Source organism: Gavia stellata, chromosome 4 (genome assembly GCF_030936135.1).
Source record: "Gavia stellata isolate bGavSte3 chromosome 4, bGavSte3.hap2, whole genome shotgun sequence".
NCBI classification, from domain to species: Eukaryota; Metazoa; Chordata; class Aves; order Gaviiformes; family Gaviidae; genus Gavia; species Gavia stellata.
In genome coordinates, this window is record NC_082597.1 from 26392176 (window position 1) to 26416439 (window position 24264).

Consider the following 24264-nt stretch of genomic DNA (forward strand, 5'->3'; position numbering starts at 1 on the left):
TCCAAGAAATTATTTTCAACCCAAATTCAGTTTGAGGGCTGCTGCTTCTATTTTGACCAAACAAAGGGCTTGCATATGGGAAGCTAGTAACACTTTTCCAAATATATCAGTTGATTTCATAAAAGCATTTGCAACTTTATTGACCTGCCTAGGCTTTTGTCTTATGCAAATACAAAAGGTTTAGCTTTTCTCACTAAACTGATTCTCCCATGCTACTTGGCTGTCCGACGCAGCCGAACATACTTGCCACAGTACTTCATAGCCCCTATTCTAAAAGACAGTAATAATGTATGTCTTAGTCATATCACAAGTTGAAACTGCATAGAGTTGAAGAACAGTGCACAAACAATGCAGTTAGGTAGTACCACTCCATCACTTTCAAAGAACTTTGTCATATGTTATACCAATACATCTGAGATGGTCATTCTCACCTAGGCTGTAACCATTTCATTATAGTTTGAGATGAGTTTCTAGAGTTCTTCTTGCTTCTCCTGTGGAAGGAATTCAGAGAGTTCACTAATACCTTTTAAGGTCTCAATACTAGTCATGTAGATGAAATGGGTTAAGAAAAGTACACCAGGAAACTTCTTTAAATCCTGCCTCCATCCTGTGGATGGATTCATGATCAGTGAACAGCATAACTGTACAAGATCAAAGTCAGAAGTCATTATTTTTCCCATAAGTATCCATGCTTGTCTGATTGGACAGTCAGCTACACAATTCACTGGATTTTGTAAATGGAAATAACAATTTTGCATAGTCAGAGAAAGAACTGTTCAACTGAATCAAATGAACAACCTGGCCTTAACTGAAGAAATTCAGGAAAAGTGTTCTGATGCACAAACTCATCAAAGCTGGGAATCTCAAAAAAGATTAATCAAAGCTCAAAGAAAATGCATACCTAAGTTATTTGGGAAGTAAGCTCTATTAAGCTCTTACTTCCTTGCAATTAAGTATAATTACATGCATATCTGACAAATGCATCCCCATCATATGCATGTAGCTATAGGAGTGGAAAATTATGATTTAGCAATGTCAAAACACATGGGTTTTTATACAGTTAATGAACAGAATGGTGTTGTTAGCTTAGCCGTTGCAGAAAAATACAATGTAAAGAAGCAGATTGGCCCATGCCCTGGAGAAATGTCACGGTGTGTCTACATATTTATATACATACAATAATGTTCAGCTTGAAGAAAAAAAAGAGGCCAAGGGGCTTGCTCAAAGTGAGTGAGTAGCACAGCTTAGATTAGAACAGAAAGCTGCTAAAGGTTGGTATGCTTTGATATGCAAACCTAAATATTTTGGCAAAAGGGCAAGGGCTTACACATGAATGCAAGCAGCTGCATCTTTGAGTTACTTTTCATGGAGTGGCCTGCAGTAGCAACAATAATACTTAGCACATTCATGGAACTGTGTATTTTTGAAACACAAATAAACAGTTACCTAGCACAGTGGTAAAATATAAACTCCACTTTATAGCTAAGCAAACAAAGATACAGGTGACTATTGACTTGCTGAAAGCCACGCCCAATTCAACGAGGAACAAAATTAAAACAAGAAATCTTACAGAAGCCTTATATAGTCACTATGGCATTGTCCAAGCAAAATGTACAAAATAATGTCATTTGCACATTTTACTTGAGACTCAGTGGAATGGAGCACACACATTTTCTAATGTCGCTCCATTCTCAAGCCCTTGTTTGCAAAATAATATATGCCTGTAGTCAGTAAAGAAGTATGGCAAACATGTGTGTGAAATGTCATTAGCCAGGACAGAATGAGCACAGAAAACACATTCTTTACAAATTTTATACTAAACGTATAGTATACCACAACTTTTCTCCTTCTGTCCGTTCATTCCTTATTCCCTCTTTTCTTTCTTCCCTTTCTTCCCTCCTCTCTTCCTTCCTTTCTCCCTCCCTCCCTCCTTATGAAAGTTAAAATCTGTTGCCAGAAGCTCAATGGATCCAACCTTGTCATTATAATATTTTTCCAGCTTTTCAGAAACGGTTAAAATGAGGATATCAGAGTATGGTGCTCTTTGACCTGTCTCTTGTTGGACAGAAAATTTAGAGCCACTCAAAATTATTAGTACCTTTTGGAAAAACCTTCACCTGACATTTCATATTTTCTTTACAGTTTTGCTTCTAATTAGTGAATACATTAAAAGATGGTCTTAACCCTGGTAAGCACTCCTAATTTTGAGTTTACAGTTGTTCAGAAACAACCTATCTAATTCACTTCATATTTCTTAGAAAAAAATTTATTGTAGCTTCAATTAAGTTTTTAGCCCAGAGTCCTCTGTATTAGAAATGGTCAAAACTGTGCTATGTAGAAACCTAGCTGCAAGTCTAATGGCAGGATGGCTGACAGTGCACCATGATGAGATGATGGATCTTCATCACAACTGCTGTGAATCCACCTACATCTACTGAAGGATTAATTTATATTGTGCTCATGGAGCTACTGCAATTAATATAATTTGAGAAACTACTCCTGAACATATCATATAATAGCTATCTTACCATTCTGAAAGATTTGTATGTGCCTCTTTAGCCATGAACTGGAATTGTTCAAGTAAACTGGAAAGCAACCAATGGACAGTCAGGACTGAACCAAGCCGCCTCATTGGGTCTACCATGTGATAAATGTCGCGCAGTAAAGTTTGTATCTTGGGTGCAGCAGAAGGGAAAAGCTGAGAAGAGAGACACTGATTAGAGACTGCATGTTATAATACTTGTAAAATGCAAAGAAGTGAGAAATGATCAGAAGATAGTGTATATAGCATACAGACGGATTTATATTAATGCTCTTTCCCACATGTGTAGAAAATTACTGTCTTGGCCAGCCTTGCAAATCAGGATTACTAGTACTGACATGGAAGTCTAACTCCTTTGCCTCTGATTCGACTTCCAGATCTATTCAACTCAATCCCTCTTCAGAAAGCCTTATCCGTCTCCAACCTGATCCAGGAGGTCCAGAAGAAATCCTGATATCATGCAGACTTTCTGAACAACGGATCCAGTTGCAGATCTTTTATTTCCCCAATACTCATCATTGCCCTCATTAACTGCCATGCCTATTCCCAGACACTGACTGTTACTCCTCCATCTCTATTCTTCTCAGAAAATGAACTCACTTGAAGTGTGAAGAAGCCCACATATTACGTATTCCACCTGCTTTTTTTGCCACTTTTTCATCTGTATCTATTCTCTGGTCTTGATCTCAGTGTTGTGCTGTCTCCAGTTCTTCCATTCACATCTGCTTTGCTTCATTATAATTCTATTTTCTTATCAACTCAATCGTAATTTACATTTTTTTCCTCCTTTTCCTTTTATTCTATTTTCTGGTCTCTGTGCTTTAGCTGTCCTTTACAATGAATCCTCAACTCAAATTCCCTGTTTTATTTCTTTATCTCTTTTAATTTAAATTCCAAAAATCCTCCAAAATAAAATCAGGATAACCTCTATCTCCCTGCTTCCCTGTCCATCCAGCCTAATCCATGTGCCAGAGACAGCAAAGAATGATAATGAAGGAGAAATGCTAAGAGATTTACATAAAATATGTATCCAATACAACAAAACCCTGTTTATTTTACCAGCTCAAATTGTCCAAGACTCTTCAGCTCCTTTATGAAAGTAATCATTGAATTTATCTCTTCTAAAGACAAACATTGCTCATCTTCTTTGTGGTAAGTTCCATCCTATGAAGGAAAGGGCAGCATATTCTAGTGAAATCACGTGGAAAGCAATGTGCTTTCATTAGACCCCAATCCCTTTGCTGATCAAAGGGACAAGTTAGAGCAGCTCTCAACTTGCCCTAACCTCATCCGAAGTCATGTCAAGTCAGCTTCTTGATAACTCTTCCCATTTGTCAGTCTAGAATACAGTAGACTGTGAATTAGCTTTGTGTGGAAAAGAACCCATAGAAACTACCATGGGAAGAGACTGCATAAAGTATAGACAATGAAGTGGGCAGTTAGAAATGTGGTCTGGTGTCCTACAAAAAACAGACTTAGGTAATCATATTGTACGTGTGCGTATGTCTGTGGCTTCCTACTTTATCCTGTCATAAATTTAGAGCCCATGACCCTGTTTTATAGTCACTCCTGCCTGAGAGGCAGAAGTCACGAGGATAACGTAGTCCCTGTAAGTCTTGCAAGCAGGGTGCTCCTCAGAAATGCCCCTTTACAGGTGCCCAGACTGAGAGAAATAGTGCTAAAGGAGTTCCCAGCTTTTTAGAAATAGATTTCACAAGTGATGCAAACTTTATACACACACTAAAAATGCAAAAACTTGTAATTGGATCTTGCACTCAGAATAAGGCACAAAGTTGCAGGAAACAAAATTTAATTCTGATGCTCATGAATCTACTTGTTTGAGATAATCAGTTCTAGGTTTATGAAAACACACAAACCTGTATATTAAAAAAGACCATTTTAAAATAATGGTGGCAAAATGACTTTGTTAAAGTTTTAAATGTATCTTTAAAGTACTGTACCTTGGGGAATTACATGATTTGAGAGTGGAATTTTTATTAAAGAAAATTTGATTGTTCAATATAATTACAGTTTTATTCATTACTTCCCCAGAATTCAGTAACAGATAGTTTCAATTAAATAAATCCTTCATTCTATAAGGTGTCAACAACAATTTCAGAGAGGCATACAATTTAGAATGAAATATTTTCAAATAGTTAATAATAAGAAAAAGGTGGAAAGAACTACCTTGCTCACGGTTGATCCATGTATTTTTTGTAAAGCTTCTATGAAAATGGATGTTGAGGATTCATTAGATAAGAGAAATTTAAAAGTATCTTCAAGAAGAAATTCTTTGAAAGTTTGGTGTTGAATATTTGATTCATCCTCATCTTGAAAGTCAAAGTTTTCATGCACCTGTTGGAAAACAATATAAGAATTTATAGTTTGAATATCAAGTCCAGCCTTCTCATAACCATGTATACCAAACTGGAACTATTTAAAAAAAATAAGTCATAATAACACTAACAAAACAGACAGGATTATAATATAGCAAATACTGAACCACATTTTCTGTCAGAACTACACACCACAATGTTTGCTGACCTCCAGCGGATAAAGTACAATATTGCATTCTCCTGTGAGAATATTTTTTTAGTGTTTGATTTGAAATTTGATAAAAGAAATAAAATGTCAGCTTATATGTTAACACAACTCTCTCAGGTATTTAGGAATTACTACATATGAAGGTATAAACTTTACAATATATAAACATGGTGAATAAACTCATGTTTATAAGATATTAATACATTAGTATTTTAGCATATACTCAAATATAACTTCAAGCTGCATGGGGTGTGTGCATACTACAGTTTCCAAGGGATAATATTCAAAGTCAAATGTCATAGTAATTATCAACCATTATTTTTCAGAGTAATTTGTATTTTCATAAGAAACTATTAAACACTACTGATTTACTGTACATTTATGGATTATGGCTGATGGTTGAGACTATTATACAGGCAGGTAGACATTATGCTTTATGTTTATTTTTTTAAGCAACTCCTAGGAGAATTTTTTTACAGCCTGGTATGCAATTATTAAATTGTTATGACATGTCACATTTCTTATACTAGCTAAACAAGTCTCATCGGACTAATTAAGGATACTGTCTTCATGGATTTTTTAAATTGTGCAAACTTTCTTTCATATGTCCATTTTTCCTTTGTATTTAAAGGATCTTTGTTTTGTGAAGGATAGAGAGATTTAGTGGGCATGGCAGTGTTGGGTTGATGGTTGGACTTGATGATCTTACAGCCTTAATGATTCTGTGATTCTGTGATTCTGTGTGTGATTGACTGCACTGTTGTTACTAGAAACTTGAACACTGTAATTCTCCTGTAATTTCCCAAGACATATTTACTAACATATTTTTTGCCTTCTGTGTATCATAAATATGGATAAAGATTTTATATACCTAGGTATATACATATTCATATGTATATACAGGGGTAATGAGAAGCAGCTGGAAAACAGTACAATTTTTATTTCTGGCCAGGCTGTTCTGAGGCAAGAGTGGTACAAAACTGGCACAGGGAGTTTATGCCTCAGGTCACATTTCTCGGGTTTTGAGGGCCTTGAGGACCATCCAGGAAGAAGGCAGCACAGTGGAGGTTAAAGCAGGTCATGAATTGAAGAAGTACAATGCAATTCGTGGAGAGCTTTAACTTGTATTAAAAGCCATTTGTGGTATTTTAACTACCTCCCTTCCTCTTTGTTCTGGCACAGTTAATAGCCAACTCTACTTGCATGCAATGCTTCCAATGGATTTTGTTTAGCTGATATTCAGTTGGGGTGACAATCCCATAATGCTAAAACTGAAAGGTTTGCACACTTCAATGGTGTGGTGAACTTCACCACAGGAACCCTGTCCCTTAAAAACTGGTTTCTCCCATAGCAAATTTCCACTGTTAGGCAAAATTAATTTTAATGTACGTGGACATTTCTCAGAGGTTTGAGGGCAACTGTCAGAGAGGGTTCCCTGCTGTGTTCTTTTTGGTGTAAGGTTTTTGAGTCAAGCAATAATTTGTGTAATTTTCTCACCTCAAGAACTACTGGATACATGGAGGTGCTGAATCCAATGTCAAAGGTTAGCATTTGAAAACATTGTCTGCATCTGAAAAACAATATAACAGGAATCAGATTCAGTGAGGTTAGGTACCGTTGTGAAAGATACGCTACAATGACATGCACACAGAGGTCCAGAGAACATACACAAGAACATACACACATAGGCCAAGAGAAAGCATGCAATACAGACTAAGTAAAATTTCTAAGAAGAGCCAGCAGCATTAAACATCGAGTCAGATTGTGAGCTGATGAAAACAGTGTTGTATTAAAGTGCATTTATATGGTTGACTTTTAAACCGGTGAGGGAGGTGAACTACACTGGAGGAGGAAATGCCTTTTGATGAGAATGAGGTCCTGCAAAAGCCTGGAAGACATTTGGAGGGCAATAGATGACAAAACTCTCTGGGCTCATTGAAGCCAAGAGTTGTGCTGCAGCTACAGGGATGATTGAAGGCGTGAGCCAGAGATCTAAGCAAGTCTTGGATTACATAAGCAAGAGATATCCATCCCATTGGTAAAACAATGTTAGAGTTTGGACTGTCAAAATAGTTCCATCCCTGTTATGCTCCTCCCCTCCTCGCTACCCTCTCCACTCACAATGTAAGCTTTATTCCCAACTTGCACAAGTCAAATAATGAGCTTTATATTACTGCTACTAAAACACCTGGGTTCTCAAATAGCTTTATAAAACATATAAATGTAATAAATAGCAACTTATTTACTATTTACCATAAAAATGTAAGGGATGTGACATAACATATATAGAACAAATATTAATTTTACTTAATACAAATATTACATAATAAATGTTGATTTATGTGTAAGAACTGTAACACTCAAATAGAAGTGATTACAATGATTTAACACCCACAGAAAAGTGACTGTTGCTGCCTAGGTATATTTCATAAAGTACATTTCATAAAGTATTCTACAGTGTCTCTTGTTCAGATTGCCTGCCGCAGCCAGCTCTGAACCATCTGGGCTACTCTAACGTTAAGTATTTGACATATGACAGAGGGCTCACTGAAGGAAAATACAGCTTTATGTATGTTAGGACTAGCCCAATTGTGAGTGATTTGTGTTCATTTGTACCGCCTGAAACACTTCGTCAGAACACAGCATCTGGTCCTAGGTATTGATCATAACCTTTTCGCACACTAGAAACACTGTGGATATTGAAGAGTTTTACTCCCTAAATGTAGCACATCCTCACTTTATTCTGTAAGGAAGTATGAAATAGAGGGGATTTTGTTATTTTAGGAGTCATGTATCCTCTACAATTTTTGTTCTGTTCGAAGGAGCTAATCTTGACAAAAGCATAGCAATGAGCACTGCAAGTCACTTACTGATTGAAAGAATTTGATCCTGAGGCAGATGATTCACTGAAGACCTCAGTTATAAGTAGAAGTTTGCTTATAGCTTCCTTCATGTTGTTGAAGGCTTGTTGGGGAGAACTGCTTTTGAAGAATATCTCAAAAAACCTTTGCAGCTGTGAAAGAGATTACACGTACTTTTTAACATTTAGAGTAAATCAGTGCTTAATATCATAAATTAAAATGTTGATAGAAGTAAAATTTGCCTTAGAATGTAAACTTCAGTTCTTATTCATTTGCGGAGTAAAGAGGCATGAAAAGCTCTGTGAAACATACTAATAGAGAAGGACTCTTTTTTTACAAATAAGTATATCAGAAACAAACCCTGTATCAATGGTTTTAAAAAATGTTTCTGACGGTCTAAGCTTGCTTTGATGAAACCTTTTGCTGTCTACTGGTTCTAGGCAACAGAAACCACATACACTTATTTCTTCAGCAGTAGGTAATAGCATACTCAAAGTAAAAGCCTTTTCTCTTGTTAATGTACTGTGCCAAGGGCTATCCCACCTGATCTTAACTACAAATCCTTACCCCAGGTTAACAAGCTTTAAACAGAACATAGAAGAGAGATGTTGAAAAAATGATCAGGCACAGCAGCCTGTGTTTTGACTGGACTCTTGCACATCCTGAGGATTTTAGACTCATAAATCCTGCCAGTGGCATATTCTCTGGACTGCATAACACTGTCCTCTTGGTTTCTTTCATCACTCATAAGAATCCACCTGTCTCATCACTTCAGACAGTGATTCAGCAAAACAGAACTGGACCAACACAGAGACCCAATAAACAGTGGGACACAGGTACGTTTTGTTGCATCGGAGTCCTTTATGCTAAGAAAGGGGCTGCCTTTGAACCACATTATCACACTGCACAGAACCCAATTAGCATCTGAACTGTGTAAAACTATTAGATAATTTAGTAGTACTATATTACCAGATACATTTCTATAGTCTGAAAGTACTGGCTTCAGAGATAAAGCACATAAACTATACACAGAACATGTTTTGTATTGATATTCAGAAAAGAAAAAAATTCTGATTATTTCTAGGAATTTCTCTACTAAATTGACTTAGAAGTGCAATTACATATTTTCTATTATCACCTATCCTACGTGACTCACTAGGGTAACATGATTGAAGCTCGCAGGCTTCTGTAGACAACTCCGCTGGAGACTGATGTGGTAGGCATCTCTCTAGCTGCCTTTGACTACAGTCATCAAGTATTCACTGCAGATGAGTTAACAAAGCTTGGCCTTTAGCAGAAGTCCATAACAAGGCTTAATGTGATATTTTGGGTCTAAAGCATGATCACAGAATCACAGAACCACAGAATGACTGAGTTTGGCAGGGACCTCTGGAGGTCACCTTGTCCAAACCCCTGCTCAAACAGGGCTACCTAGAACCAGTTACACAGGACTGTGTCCAGACAGCTGCTGAATGTCTCCAAGGATGGAGACTCCATGACCTTCCTGGGCAGCCTGTGCCAGTGCTCAGTCATCCTCACAGCAAAAAAGTGTTTCCTGCTGTTCAGACGGAACCTCTTGTCTTTCAGTTTGTGCCTATCACCTCTTGTCCTGACACTGGGCACCAATGAAAAGAGCCTCACTCTGTCTTCTTTACAGCCTCTGTTCAGATAGTCATACACATTGATGAGATCCCCTTGAGCCTTCTCTTCTCCAGGCTAAACAGTCCCAGCTCTCTCAGCCTTTCCTCATGTGAGATGTTCCAGTCCCTTAATCATTTTAGTGGCTCTTTGCTGGACTCTATCCAGTAGCTCCACATCCTTCTTGTACTGGGGAGTCCAGGACTAGACACAGCAAGCAATTCATGTGTGGCCTTGCCAGTGCTGAATAGAGAGGAAGGATGACCTCCCTTGACCTGCTGGCAACACGCCTCCTAATACAGCCCAGGACACCATTTCCCTTCTTTGTCACCAAGGCACATTGCTGGCTCATGGTCAACTTGGTGTCCATCAGGACCCCCAGGTCCTTTTCTGCAAAGCTGCTTTCCAACTGGTCAGCCCCCAGCACTTACTGGCACATGGGGTTGTCCGTCCCCAGGTGCAGGACTTTGCACTTCCCCAAGTTGAACTGCATGAGGCTCCTGTCAGCCCATTTCTTCAGCCTGTTGAGGTCCCTCTGCATGGCAGCACAACCCTCTGGTGTACCATCCACTCCTCCCGGTTTTGTGTCATTAGAGTGTACACTCTGCCCCATCATCCAGACATTTAATGAAGATACTGAACAGGAATGGACCCAGCAGGGATCCCTGGGATACACCGCTAGTGACTGGTGATGCGTTATGATGCATTCACTGTGCTGACACCAGATCTCCTTACAGCATACTTCTGTGCACTCTAGTCCACAGAATTTTCTGGACAGTGTTGAGCCCCACCTTGTGAGCATGAATACTGCCAAGCACGCTGGTCTACATTGGTATGGATGAATGGCTTTGAGTTTCCTCAGGCAGAATATTGCAGTTAAATGCAATAAGCATTTTCCACTTTTCTTTAAAAAAAATACTGTATCATTGCCTACTGCCAGCCGTGGGAAATACTCGAGTATGCATCTAATGCTGATCCTCCTTTGCTTTTTGCTCTCTTCAATTCCAGTAGCTCCATTCTGTTGTGCTGGTAAGGCGGGTAAGAAGTTGGTTTGCCTGCCTTTCTGTTCCTATCACTTCTGGTTTTATTCTAACAAGTGGTTCCCTTCCCAAGCTTTACTGACTAAAAGAAATGTGTCCCATGCACAGATCTGGGCTGAAGGTTTGCAATGCCTGGAACTCTTTCTCCTGTTTCTGATAAAGCTATTTGAAATGCCAGTAGGAAGAAAATGACAACAGTATATATGACTAAAGTTATAAAATTAGACCTCTGACTGTATCCTGGTTTGGACTGACATAGTAGCTGTGTTCTTCCTAGTAACTGTTACAATCCGCATGTGCTGTAAGAAGAGCCGGCGGGGAAGACGACCGGCCTGGCTGAACAAGGAGCTTTTGCTGGGACTCAGGAAAAAAAGGAGAGTTTATCACCTTTGGAAGAAGGGGCAGGCAACTGAAGAAGAGTACAAGGATCTCATTAAGTTATGCAGAGAGGGAATTAGAAAGGCAAAAGCCCAGCTAGAGCTCAATCTGGCCACGGTTGTAAAGGATAACAAAAAATGCTTCTATAAATACATTAACAACAAAAAAAGAGTCAAGGAGAATCTCCATCCTTTACTGGAGGCGGGGCGGGGGGGGAACATTGTCACCAAGGATGAGGAAAAGGCTGAGGTACTTAATGCCTTCTTTGTCTCAGTCTTTAACAGCCACACCAGGTATCCTCAGGGTATTCAGCTCCCTGAGCTGGAAGACAAGGATGGAGAGCAAAATAAACTCCCCATGATCCAGGAGGAAGCAGTTAATGACCTGCTATGCCACCTGGACACTCACAAGTCTATAGGGCCTGATGGCATCCACCCAAGGGTGCTGAGGGAGCTGGCAGAGGAGCTTGCCAAGTCACTCTCCATCATTTATCAACAGTCCTGGTTAACAGGGAAGGTCCCGGACAACTGGAGGCTTGCCAGTGTGACACCCATCTACAAGAAGGGCTGGAAGGAGGATCCGGGGAACTACAGGCCTGTCAGCCTGACCTCGGTGCCGGGGAAGATTATGGAGAGGCTCATCTTGAGGGCGCTCATGGGACATGTGCAGGACAACCAAGGGATCAGGCCCAGCCAGCACGGGTTCATGAAAGGCAGGTCCTGCTTGACCAACCTGATCTCCTTCTATGACCAGGTGACCCGCCCAGTGGATGAGGGAAAGGCTGTGGATGTTGTCTACCTGGACTTGAGTAAAGCCTTCGACACTGTCTCCCAGCCTTCAACACTTCCCTGGAGAAGCTGGCAAATCGTGGCTTAGACAGGTGCACTCTTCGCTGGGTAAAAAACTGGCTGGATGGCCGAGCCCAGAAAGTTGTGGTGAATGGAGTGAAATCCAGTTGGTGGCCGGTCACAAGCGGAGTCCCCCAGGGCTCAGTTCTGGGACCGGTCTTGTTTAATATCTTTATCAATGATCTGGATGAGGGGATTGAGTGCTCCCTCAGTAAGTTTGCAGATGACACCAAGTTGGGCGGGAGTGTTGATCTGCTGGAGGATAGGAAGGCTCTGCAGAGGGATCTGGACAGGCTGGATCGATGGGCTGAGGCCAATTGGATGAGGTTCAACAAGGCCAAGTGCCGGGTCCTGCACTTGGGTCACAACAACCCCAGGCAATCCTACAGGCTTGGGGATGAGCGGCTGGAAAGCTGCCCCGCAGAAAAGGACCTGGGGGTGTTGACTGACAGCCGGCTGAATATGAGCCAGCAGTGTGCCCAGGTGGCCAAGAAGGCCAACAGCATCCTGGCCTGTATCAGAAAGAGTGTGGCCAGCAGGAGCAGGGAAGTGATTGTGCCCCTGTACTCGGCACTGTACGGTGAGGCCGTACCTCGAATACTGTGTTCAGTTTTGGGCCCCTCACTACAAGAAGGACATTGAGGTGCTGGAGCGTGTCCAGAGAAGGGCGACGAAGCTGGTGAGGGGTCTGCAGCACAAGTCTTCTGAGGAGCGGCTGAGGGAACTGGGGTTGTTTAGCCTGGAGAAGAGGAGGCTGAGGGGAGACCTCATCGCTCTCTACAATTACCTGAAAGGGGGTTGCAGAGAGGTGGGTGTTGGTCTCTTCTCCCAAGTGATGAGTGACAGGACAAGAAGAAATGGCCTCAAGTTGCGGCAGGGGAGGTTCAGACTGGATATTAGGAAAAATTTCTTTACTGAGAGAGTGGTGAGACACTGGAATAAGATGCCCAGGGAAGTGGTGGTCACCATCACTGGAGGTGTTCAAGGAACGTGTGGATGAGGCATTGTGGGACATGGTTTAATGGGCATAGTGGTGTTAGTTGATGGTTGGACTTGATCTTACAGGTCTTTTCCAACCTTAGCCATTCTATGATTCTGTGATACTGTGTTTTGGATTTAGGATGGGAATAATGCTGATAACACACTGATGTTTTAGTTGTTGCTGAGCAGCACTTACACTAAGTCAAGGACTTTTCAGCTTCTCATACTGCCCTGCCAGCGAGGAGGCTGGAGGTGTACAAGAAGCTGGGAGGGGACACAGGCAGGACTGCTAACCCAAACTGGCAAAAGGGGTATTCCATATCGTATGATGTCATGCTGAAGAACAAAAAACAACTGGGGGGACTTGGCCGGGGCGGGTGCGGCCTCTGCTCTGAAACTGACTGGGCATCAGTCAGTGGGTGGTGAGCAATTGTGCTGTGCATCACTTGTTTTGTATATTCTTTTTTCATCATTATTATCATCATTTTCTTCCTTTTCTGTCCTATTAAATTGTTTTTATCTCAACCCACAAGTTTTACATTTTCTGCGATTCTCTGTCCCATCCCACTGGGGGAGAGTGAGCGAGCAGCTGTGTGATGCTTAGTTGCTGGCTGGGATTAAACCACGACAAGTGCCAGGAAATTGCAAAGTAAAATTGCACATATAGCCTTAACTCTGCCCTTCAGATATTCGCATCATGTTGAAATCTTGAATTACATCACACTGTATTTTTATGCTGTAGAAAGTTTTCCATGTGGACTGCAATTCCATGAGCCTCTAGGGCAAAAGAGCCCCAGAACTGCTATTTAGAAAGAGATTATGCAAATGCTTAGATCACAGTCCATTTCATTGCCACCACAGGCTGAGAGGGAGTCTGTGCTTCCCAAAGTCTAAGACCACCAAAGCTGTGTTTCTCCCACAAGAAGCTGCACATTTTTCAAATCAGTTCTGATTTAGATTCATCTCTGAGTGAAATTGTCCCATTTCAGCTCCTTCTTCGGGCCAAAACCAGTTAGTTAAACTGTTTGTGTGAAATAAAAAATTAAAAATGAAGACTCATCTCACCAAGGTGGGACTACATGGTGGTTCTTAGCTGACTTCAACAACTATTTCCAGCATCTCTTCCAGATTCTGTACATCACTCACATTCCTGTTACACTGGCTTGCACCTTTTCTCTAATTTCCTAAATCTGCAGTGGGTATTAAGGGGCTAAGCGAGCAGGTATTTTGTTTTGCTGCACAGGGAAGATAAGGAGTTGCAGGATTTTCCAGGGAGAGGTGGGGATCATTGGAACGAAGGGAAAGCAGGACAGAAAAAGCCCCATTAGCTCATTTGCTCCTCACCATAAATCAATCCCTAAGCACCTCAACACAAAGGATACACAATGCATATATTTCTAGTCAGAATTGATGACAGACTGATTTGCCCTATTTGCACTCAATAGCACGCTGTTGGCTATAATAGCAAACTGTTTCCAACACAACAGCCATTAAAATAAAACTGGCTTTTCCAAGGAATTGCATTTCAGTTACAGCCAGACTAGAAAAGAAGCAGTGCTCAACAGGTCCTCATTAGGGGATTTCAGGTTTTAGGACAATGTTTATTCTAAGCCAATGACTGAAAACAAATATTTAGTCAGTCTGTTTCAGGACCAATAGAGACAAGGGACAAATACTTCAGGTTAAATTCCAGTTAATGAAAAAATTCCTATTTAAACCAGTTCAGGTTAGGTTTGACTCCTGCAGATTCTACAGGATTCTCAGCAACTGCTAGGGGAAATGTAGCGTATATGGATTAGGGGTAATAAAGTGTGAAAACCTGTGGCAACTTCAGGTTCTTCTGAGTGTTCCCAATGAAGATCTATAAATATCTGTGTTCAGCTGCAAAATATTAAAGTCACTGAGTTGAAGGTTGCTTCAGATGATCACCACTGATGCTTGTTCTCCCACCTTCAGAGGAAACAGACTACCTGTCCAGCAAGATTCAATCTCATTATTCGTTGAGCATGATTAAAAGCAGCATTGAATAGTAAAAAAGAGGACAGAATGGGAAAAACTGGCGGCAATCATAGGAATTTAGTGTGGGAGAAAGCTGACCTCTGGCAGGCAAATTTTTTAGCAGAGGAATAAGGATTAAATTTTAGTAGACTGTAAAACTTAATGCAGACATGCACAAATATTTTGTACAATGACACCTTTTTATACAGAGTTGCAAGACTTCTCAGGAGCTTGACATTCATCCACATGCTGGATGCATACACTTGAAGGTATGCTCCACATATTTATGTAATGCCTTTCAGAAAGTGTGTCAATGCAGTCAGATTACATGGCTCAAGCACACATTTTCTCTAAAGACAGAATGAACTAGAAATATTCTTAAGATTAATTTTAACTCATTGACCTTTTGGTCACTGATAACTACTTTTGCTTTAGGATAAGCCATTGGGAAAAAAAAAAAGATTTGGCTAACTTAATATTGATTTTACAATGCTTTTTCTCTATCCATTTTGACATCCACTTTTTAAAATCTGCAGTCATTAAAATACGGTTTATGATCTCAGTGACATGGATCCCTTTGGCTCCTCAAAAATACACTGAACCATCAGTAAAAGGCCTGGCACACTGAAAAAAATGCAATTTAATTGACAAAGGAATTCCAATTTGCAAGATTCATGCACAGACTCGTGGACAATCAAGGAGAGTGGAAGAGTGTGTGCCATCTGCAGGGCTGGATGCTATGGTGACTGAAGTGATTCCCTTGAGAAGATTTTCCTCTGGCAATTTTTCTGCAAATGAATTTCTTAGAAGAGATGCTGGGGCGGCCTGGGGCAGCTAGCTGAACTGTCAGCTGAGGATTTCCCTGAGAAAGGGTATAAATTGATTTAGACAGCCATCTCCCAGGCCCTTCTACCTCCAGCCCTTGTTTTAAGGGGCCTGTTCAGACTGCATTGAGCAGTAGATGCAGCCAGACAGCACTGGGCGTTGTATACCAACACTCCACAGAAGATGTAAATTAATTTTACTGTTAAAAAAGACCCTGTAGCGATCCTTCTGGCATTACCTTCTAGCTCAGTCCTAGCATAGTCTTCCTCCTGACGAGATGAGAAAGGCTTTCCTTGACTAACCTTAGGCATGGCAATAAAGGCAAACTTAATATCTCTACGTTCACTGCATTGATTAGCTTTCTGTTGATTGTAATAGGTGTTCAGAGGCACAGCTCACATGAAGAGAATTCAGTCAGGAGTCAAAACCTGTAGAGGAATCCCACCCTATAAGACTACATGCTTATGGCTATGTACAAGCTAAATGTCTAGGTTCCTTTAGTACCTCACTGCAGAACACAGATGCTTCAAGAGCATGATTTATGCCATCCTAAGGAAGACATCTCAAAATGGTGACATTAATTGCAATCTAAAACTGCTGTGTTCCTCCAGTGACTGTACAGGGAATCTAAATGAGACACTGAAGACAGGTAGGAGATATACTGCCGGAGTGCTCACACAACCCACCCATGAACAGCAAAACCTGTGTGCCTGGAATATACAGAACTGTCTGGGAGGATGTTTGTCCCAAACTTATCATGATAAAGAGGAAGGTGACCATCAGTGAGGTTAAACAGTAACCAGGAAATTACAAAGTGACTTTTGAAACAAAGAAGGTGTCAGCTTGGAAAACAATATAAAAGCAGCATGAAAATTTGCCGTGAGGGGGGAAAGACTTTGAGGTGGAAACAGCAGCAGTCAAAACCTGGTCAGGCACTGCCAGAAGTCAGCCCACTGGCATCACACCTTCTGCCTAGATTGCAGGGATTACTAGGGTGTAAGGATGGGCATGGGTCCTACATGGGCACAGGCAGAGCTGGAGCCTCCACTTTTCCAAGCAGAAGTGTATGCAAGAAGGGAGGCTGCACCCCAGGAGAGTGGGGCTGTGTTTGTAAGCCGTGCTGCCTGTATCTCACCTTTGGAGGTGTAGCTGAGATCTGAACTTACCCAAGAGGCAAGGAGATAGAAGATAAGAGGCCACTGGGGCTACTGAGCAATTCAGTGTAATTTTGAGGTTTACAGTTTGGGATTTGGTGCATCATATTTTTCAGGATTTGTATGAATAGATTTTGAAAGGTCCTTGCTGGTTCCTAGTTGTAGCCTTCAAAACTAGATGGCAGACAAAGTTATCAGGATCATATCTGAGAGCAAGTTTTACCTTGCTTACCTTTGATCTGAGGAACCAAAGCATGACCTTTGCTTTCAAGAAATGACCCTTTTTGAAGTAACGAAGGGTCTCCTCTCCAGATTGTTCTGCTATGCATGGGAGCTGTTGCAGTCTTTCTGATCAATTGGATCTGCAGGGTCTCAAAAGACTTAAGGTAATTGCCTCTCCTTGAAAATAGCTGAGGATGTTTTCACTTGAATCAATTCAATCAATCTCTGATAATTTTCAGTATAGGCTCTGTACTCTCAGTTCATTTTTGTAGATTCATTCTTCTTATAGGATCTATATTTGGTGAAATTTCTTCACCAAGTCCAAATACTTTTGGATGTAAGTAGTCATTCATAGATACAAAAATACTCTTTTACACACAAACAAGAATCTCTTTGACTATACATATGGAGGTATCTAAATATCTAAGGTGTCTGCAAGAACACAGCCTGATTCCACATAGAAGGCCAGAAAAAACATATTGTGCAATGAAGCTATTTCCTACATTACCTGCTAGCACAGGCAGACCTCTCCACTGATCACAGCATATAGAAAAAGTCGTAAGACATGTAATGACAGAAAAATGTACCCATAATCAGAACAATGGTTCCAGAATACATCACAGAGAAAACAGTGCAGTAATTTATCATAAGTTTATAGTTATAGTCAGCTTTAGGTAGATCGGTTTTTTTCACCCCTGATTTATTGTTATGATGTGCCATTTCTCTGCAGCTCTAACATGGCATTTGATGAAGGGGGAAGCCACAGTATTATTCAGCTACTTTATACAGTAAATTAAATTTCCCACTTACGTATATTTTTTTCTTTACATAAGATTTTTTAAAGAGATGTTATTTAATAGCTCAGGACAAAAAAACCCTCTTGTCCCTTAACACTTTTATAACTATTTACATGGAGGAGAAAAGGCCATCTGAGAAAGGTTTCCTATAAAGATTCTTGTTCTTAAGACTAAGCCCAAAGACAAAAAGCCACACACTAGCTTCAGCAACCACTAAATTAGGTACTTTGACTGAGGCTGAGGAATTGTTTCTCAACCCAGCACCGCCTTCTTAGTGGAAAAGTAAAGGTGATTTACTAAAAGCATTTCCCAGCTCTCTGTGAGAAGCAAAAGTGGGTCACCTTGACTAAGGGAAGCTGGAAAGCAAAAAGGGAAAGATGAGAAGAAGAATCAGGATAATAGGAGTTAGGTCTGGGAAGGCTGGGAGCCACAGAAGTGCATGCTTACCGAGCTGCCTGGATTGAACAGCCAGAGCGAGAGGATCCGTGGTCCAGGAGAAAAGCAGAAAGCTAGGAGCTTGGATAACAGTGTAAAGACTTGCTTAGGACATATCCATATGTTATAAAGAATACTCAGTCCAGAGCTTTTACTAGCTAAACTGGGATGTTCATAATGAGAAGAGCAGAAAAGAACCCCAGGAAAAATTTTAACTTTATTTGTGCACTGCATGACAGATTGGCACAGACATGGAGAAGGTAAAGAAGGAAGGATTACTCATTCTTTATCTTAAGACAAGAATTAGGAATATGAAATTAAGTAATCAGGTAGAAGTTTTAAAGCAAACAAATATTCTTTCTCAGAGAACACATAAATAATCTGCAGAGTCTCATTGCTGCAAGACATTCGGAAGCCCAAAAACTTTAATGGATTAAAAAATCTAGGAGATAATTGCATGCCATAGAAGTCCACTGGAGCTAATTAAACATAAAGATATATATCCCACTTCCAATTTTGTGTGTCTTACCTTGCAGGTTACCGGAAATAGCTATAGTTTGCCTAAGGACGAGTACCACTTTGTACTTGTCCTGTTACACACTTTCGTGATGCTTTCTTGTCTGGTTGTTGCCAGAAACAGAATGTCAGACTAAGCATGTCTTTGATCTCCCCCAGTCTAGACAGACTTTCGTTCTTATATCGGTGAAAAGAGAAATGATAGGGCTCTGGATGCTATGAGGACAAAAAACAGATGGCATTTATGTTATGCTTAGTCTCCCAGGAAGGGGAGCGTTAGAGCATTTGATTCTCTACACAGGCTACTTGCAAGAACAGTGAAATGCATATGCTAAGTTCTTACAGAACCTAATGAACAAATTTAATTTTATTCCCAAATAACCCTGCAATCTAATTGATTAAGAGTTGATGGTAGTTTTCTTTTGTATTTGCTCCTGCTAAGTGGCAGAGCAAGAATACGGAATTCAAAAATAAAACAAAGGGCAAAAATTCTGAGTCTTTCTGCTGTTTCTAAGCATTTTGCTCTTTATCTGCGTGTATGTTTGTATTCCATTTCACATTAATATCTGTGGCTATTACTTGAAGTAGTATCAAAACTGGCCACTTGAGGGCAGTCCCGCAACCTAATTGTCACAGAGTTCGGCTCTAAGCCAGACTTCCACGTCATATTAAAAGATGTATTATTTCCTGGGTAGGTGAGGGTCCAGTTTTATTTGCATATATGTTAAGTATAAAAAATATTTCTCTTTACTCAAGTTGCCAAATGCTTAATACACAGAGAGAGAATTTCAGCAATAGTTATAGTGACTTATACCATGAAAAGCTTAACAGCAAACTACTTTAATAAATTACATTTACTTCACTGCACAACTGGAAAATCACTGAAGAGCATAGTTTCAGCTGAGGGTATCGAGGGTTATGCAAGTACACCAGCCAAGGAATTCAAATTCAGGAGACACCTGACTGTCTATTTTGGATGAGCGAAGGGAGAGTGAGCCAGAGCGGGGGCCATGCAAAGCTGCCAAAAGCACAGAAGAGCCTTACCAGGTGACACAGGACATGGCACCACTAAAGTCTATGGAAGTGCATCCCTTCATTAAGAACTGGGACCAGGTTGGGAAAGGTTAATGGCAGGGCAAAGGAAGCACTTCACAGTGTGTTAAAGACTGAGATAATTAACAATAAATTACTGTTTCGCACGCCAGCTTCTATAAAACAGAAAATTATTCAGAGCCCAGCCTTCTGCTCAATACACATGCATAATGCCAATTAACATGAAGGGAATTACTGCATACATTGACAGAGACCCATGCCTTAATTGGTACCATATGCAAAATAGAAAGCTTCTATTTTATTATTAATTTTTCAAAGCACAGATGGTCTAAATAAGGGGTTTCCAAATTTCCTCAAGGAAATAAGGCTATTACGCAAGTCTCATATCAAAACATTTGTGTGGCAGAAAGCCATTCTCTCCCTGCATCTTCCCAACCAGGGCCCAAAGGTAGAGTCGCACTTTTGCCACTCCTTGACTACACACAAAATCTTCATGCCAGGGCAGGATTTAGCTTCCTTTACTTTCTGAACTGAGATACTAAAATATGTATAATCCAGAGAAAACCTGGCAGCTGGTGAGCAAAACACACTTGAACTCTTCCTGAACTGCCATTTGGCCAATGCTTATTCAAGGAGTCATTCTGAAGCCTTGCCACTATGATTAGGGTAAGTAAATCTGAGTGGTAAAATCATTTATAATAGTTTACTAACAAAGAAGCAGTGGGGAATGCAGTATTACTAAATTCATTAAACTTCTGGGCTTTCTTTACACAGTTTCTCTTAATCATTTGATATCATCTGGCATCCTACCTCCAGTCTTCTTAAAAATCTCTCCTTCATATATACCACATTCTGGTTACTTTTATCAAGCATAAAGGCTTGTTGTACATAGGGGATCAAATTTTAAACTTAACATACTGAGTTTGTGATAGTAATGTAACCAAATCAACCACAACTGTGGATCAATTTCTCATCAATAATAGTTTGATTATACTGATACAAGAAAATTTGCTAACCAGAGGCCTATATACAATAAGCATGTCTCTAAATTACTGTGCAACATTTCTGAAAGCAGCACATCTAGGACAGCAGTGCAGCATATTAAAATTATTTTCATCCGTTCATTTAAAAATAAATAATTCAGTCAGCTGCTCTTGGGGAAAATGACATCAAACACTAGAAAATTTTTCCAGACCAAAGTCTCCTCTATAGGCATGTTCAGTCCCCAGGGACACTGATGGGTATTCTGTCAATCAGCAGAAGAACATGTCTTAGAGATCCTTTCTGTCATTGTTGACTATTGACAGGTTGGAGCTTCACAACATAACAAAAATTTTTCCTTCCTACACAACAGAGTTGGCAGATACTGAAAGCTTAAGAGCTTTCTGGACCAGGTTCCTTGGCTGGTACAAATATACGTAGGTCCACTGGCTGCTTCGGGAGAGGAGATCACTCTGCTGGCACTGTACGTCCCACTGGCAACAAGCGATGCCTCCATGACGTTTATGAGAAACTTGATGTAACCTCATCCCAAAGGATACCAATGATTGAATTCAAACCTCCTCCCAAGTATTGTTTTCTGACTGATAATCTCCTGTCTGATGCCTCTAGAACCAAGCACAGAAGCCTCTCTATGATTCTCCCAGTAGTGCTCTCTGGCCACTCTGAATTCCCAGTGTCTCACTTCTCCTGCAGACTCCCTGACTCCTCCATGGTTCTTTATAAGGCACAGTGTTTATGCTGAGAGACAGTCTTATACACCCCACTTTCCATCATTTTGTTAATATGCATTTCAATCTATACATCACTACAAATATGCTTTCTGTGGCGCCTACTTTTTGTTTATTTCTTGCCATTTTGACAAGTCTGCCTAAAGCTGTGGAAGTTATAATACCACAGCAGCAGTAACCAGATTGGAACTATTGTAGATGTGCTGCTGCTTCTAGCTATCATTTTTATTGCTGCTTCAGCTGCCAAAGTACTCTGTAAATGGTGGCTGGCACCCCATTCAGCAGACTTCCCTCAGCGGGAATTATTTTACAGAGTCATATCACAATTACTAATGACTACTAGCCTTTAAAGTAGTCCCTACCTTGGCTGCGATAGTGATGCTGCTGGACACTGTGCTATTTTAATAAACATAAAACAAAACTGAACCCCAAGGTTTGAAAGTGAGTGATCATTAGTCTTTCTAAATGTAAATAGAGGAAAATAGATGGCAAAATAATATATCTCTGTGGGCTTCCATGGCTTTCAAGGTGGGAAAGAAAGAGAAATTTGTTCATCTCACCTAATTGTGCCAATCTAGAATTTGGCATGTTCTCTAAGAATGTCATAGCCCATGGAAGGAAGTAGACACTTTTAGCAGGAAACTCATCTCATGCCAAAATTAGTGTCTAAACTGGGTAGGATGATTTGTTCTCTAGAGGTGTCTATTTCTCCAATAACTAGAATTAGATAAAGAGCTTAGACTAGGCACTTAGGTTTGAGAGAGCTAAAATTGTAGAATGTACCAAACGGCTGGCATCATCAAGAGTCCTGACACTGACACCAGAACACTCAGACTGTCCAAAGCCAAGACCTTCTCCTACCCCAAGAGGGCTACATGGGCAAAGTGCACCCATCCTCACATAGCTACTTCAGGAGCTGATCTAAGTGACCTCAAGAAATCACTGCTACTTTGTGACCTTATTCCTTCAAGAGGAAAGGAGCAGCTGCAGAACTGTAGTTCCTTCATGAAGAGCTGCTGTGTTGCAAGCACAGTTCCTTGCTGAAAGAACAAAGGAATGGGAAGGCATGTTTGGAAATCCATAGGACTTCTGAGCAAACTAGACGTGGAGAGAGAGTGGTCTCACCAGGCACTTAGAGATGTCCAGAGTTAATCCAATTAAGGCATATGTGAAACATCTTTCTTCATAAAACCTAGACACAATGGCAGGCTCACCCTCTTCAAGATATACTTCCTTCCCCTTATTTAGAAATGCCCTGACCCTCCTCCATTCTGTTTTACTGCACCTAAAAAAGAAATCTAAACAAACCATTTTAAATATTTACTTTCCTTTTTTACAACACTGTCAATATCCAGGCAAAATATCTTCCTGCATGACAGCACCCCCACTGCTGTGCTTTAGAGAAAACCTTGCAACTGCTGTCAAATGTCACCAATAAAAATGGGCTCTGAAGCAAGCAAATCCCAGGGCCCTTCACAACCCCCACTGCACAGGGCAACTCTCCCCTCCTTCATGAATCAAACTCCACTCATTCTGAGAAATGAAAGCTGTTCGTTAGAGGAATATTCTTGTGTCAGCTGGAGACTGAAAATAAAGAAAGGGTAAAAAAGAAGAAAGATATTATCTGGTTTCCTGTCTCTGTACTTTGCCTGAAAGGGGGAAAAATTAGGAAATTAAATGTTTTACCTTTATGGAAAAGTGCTTCTTCTTGGGTGGATGCCAGACAGTGGCAGTTGAATGAATAAATGCCCGCAGAGGTGTTAAGGATGTCACAAGCACATATGCTTTGATGATGACAGAAAAGTCTTGAGCTTTAAGGATGTCCTTGTGGTCTGGTGAAGCTGATACCTGACTCCTGGAAAGTAATAAGAATACATAGTATTAATGAAGTGCTTTTGCAGACGAGGAAAATGAGCACTAAGAAAACAGTGGAATAGAGAAATTAGTGGAAATAATAGGAAATTACCTTTTTTTCCCCCCGAGTTAAACAACACAGTAGATGAAACCAAGCAGGATGGAACAAAGCTTTATATCAAGTCTTTTTATTGCTTTCAGTATTTTAAAATCTGAATTTCTGTACATAGAAAGTAACTATGTTAGAAGGGAGTTACGTTTGAGAGTATATGTGGGTAAATGCATTGTGGGCATGTTGTAATTGTTGAGAACCCAGGACATTCAGACTGAAGGCAAAAACATTAAAGAAATCCAAGCAGCTTAAATAACAGAAATGCATAGTCAAAGTACCCAAATTTAACACTGATTTGTAGTGAATTCAGAAAAAAACTCCAAACTATGCAAAGACTGCACTATTGTTAGCACTTTCTTCAATGTAATACAGGGACACAAACATGTGGTACTGCATGCTTTCCTTAATGAAAACAATGAACTATGGTTTCAAATATTATGAGTGACTATGACACCTAGAAATAACCCATAATAAATCAGCTAAACATAAAATAATTATGCAAGCTAACTTTGTCTAGGAAGTGATGTGGCTCTCTAGATACTGTCCTACAGCTCCCATAGTCCAGACAAAAAGAATCAGCCATAGAAACAGGACAGAAAAAAAAACCAAACCCAAGGAAAAAAAAATCTGCTATTTAAAAACTTATTACTTGGGGAAATCTGAGCTATATTTGGGCATTTTCACAAACGTGGTTATTATTCTTCCTGTTAAAACCTCTGAGTATCAATCTACGTCA

At 40.3% G+C, this 24264-nt stretch overlaps 1 protein-coding gene across 2 annotated transcripts in view; it reads right to left on the reverse strand.

The window, feature by feature from the left end:
• The window catches only part of CPED1 (cadherin like and PC-esterase domain containing 1), a 160054-nt gene that overhangs the window by 82930 nt on the left and 52860 nt on the right, over nucleotides 1-24264 (reverse strand). Inside the window, exons 6-12 of one of the 2 annotated variants that reach the window (XM_059816929.1) lie at nucleotides 23249-23417; nucleotides 7957-8099; nucleotides 6584-6656; nucleotides 4730-4897; nucleotides 3602-3706; nucleotides 2529-2698; nucleotides 432-491 (exon numbers count right to left, since the gene is read on the reverse strand). In XM_059816929.1, coding sequence (XP_059672912.1) covers nucleotides 432-491; nucleotides 2529-2698; nucleotides 3602-3706; nucleotides 4730-4897; nucleotides 6584-6656; nucleotides 7957-8099; nucleotides 23249-23417 — 888 coding nt within the window. The remainder of the gene's footprint in view (nucleotides 1-431; nucleotides 492-2528; nucleotides 2699-3601; nucleotides 3707-4729; nucleotides 4898-6583; nucleotides 6657-7956; nucleotides 8100-23248; nucleotides 23418-24264) is intronic. The other variant, XM_059816930.1, reaches the window with a different exon arrangement.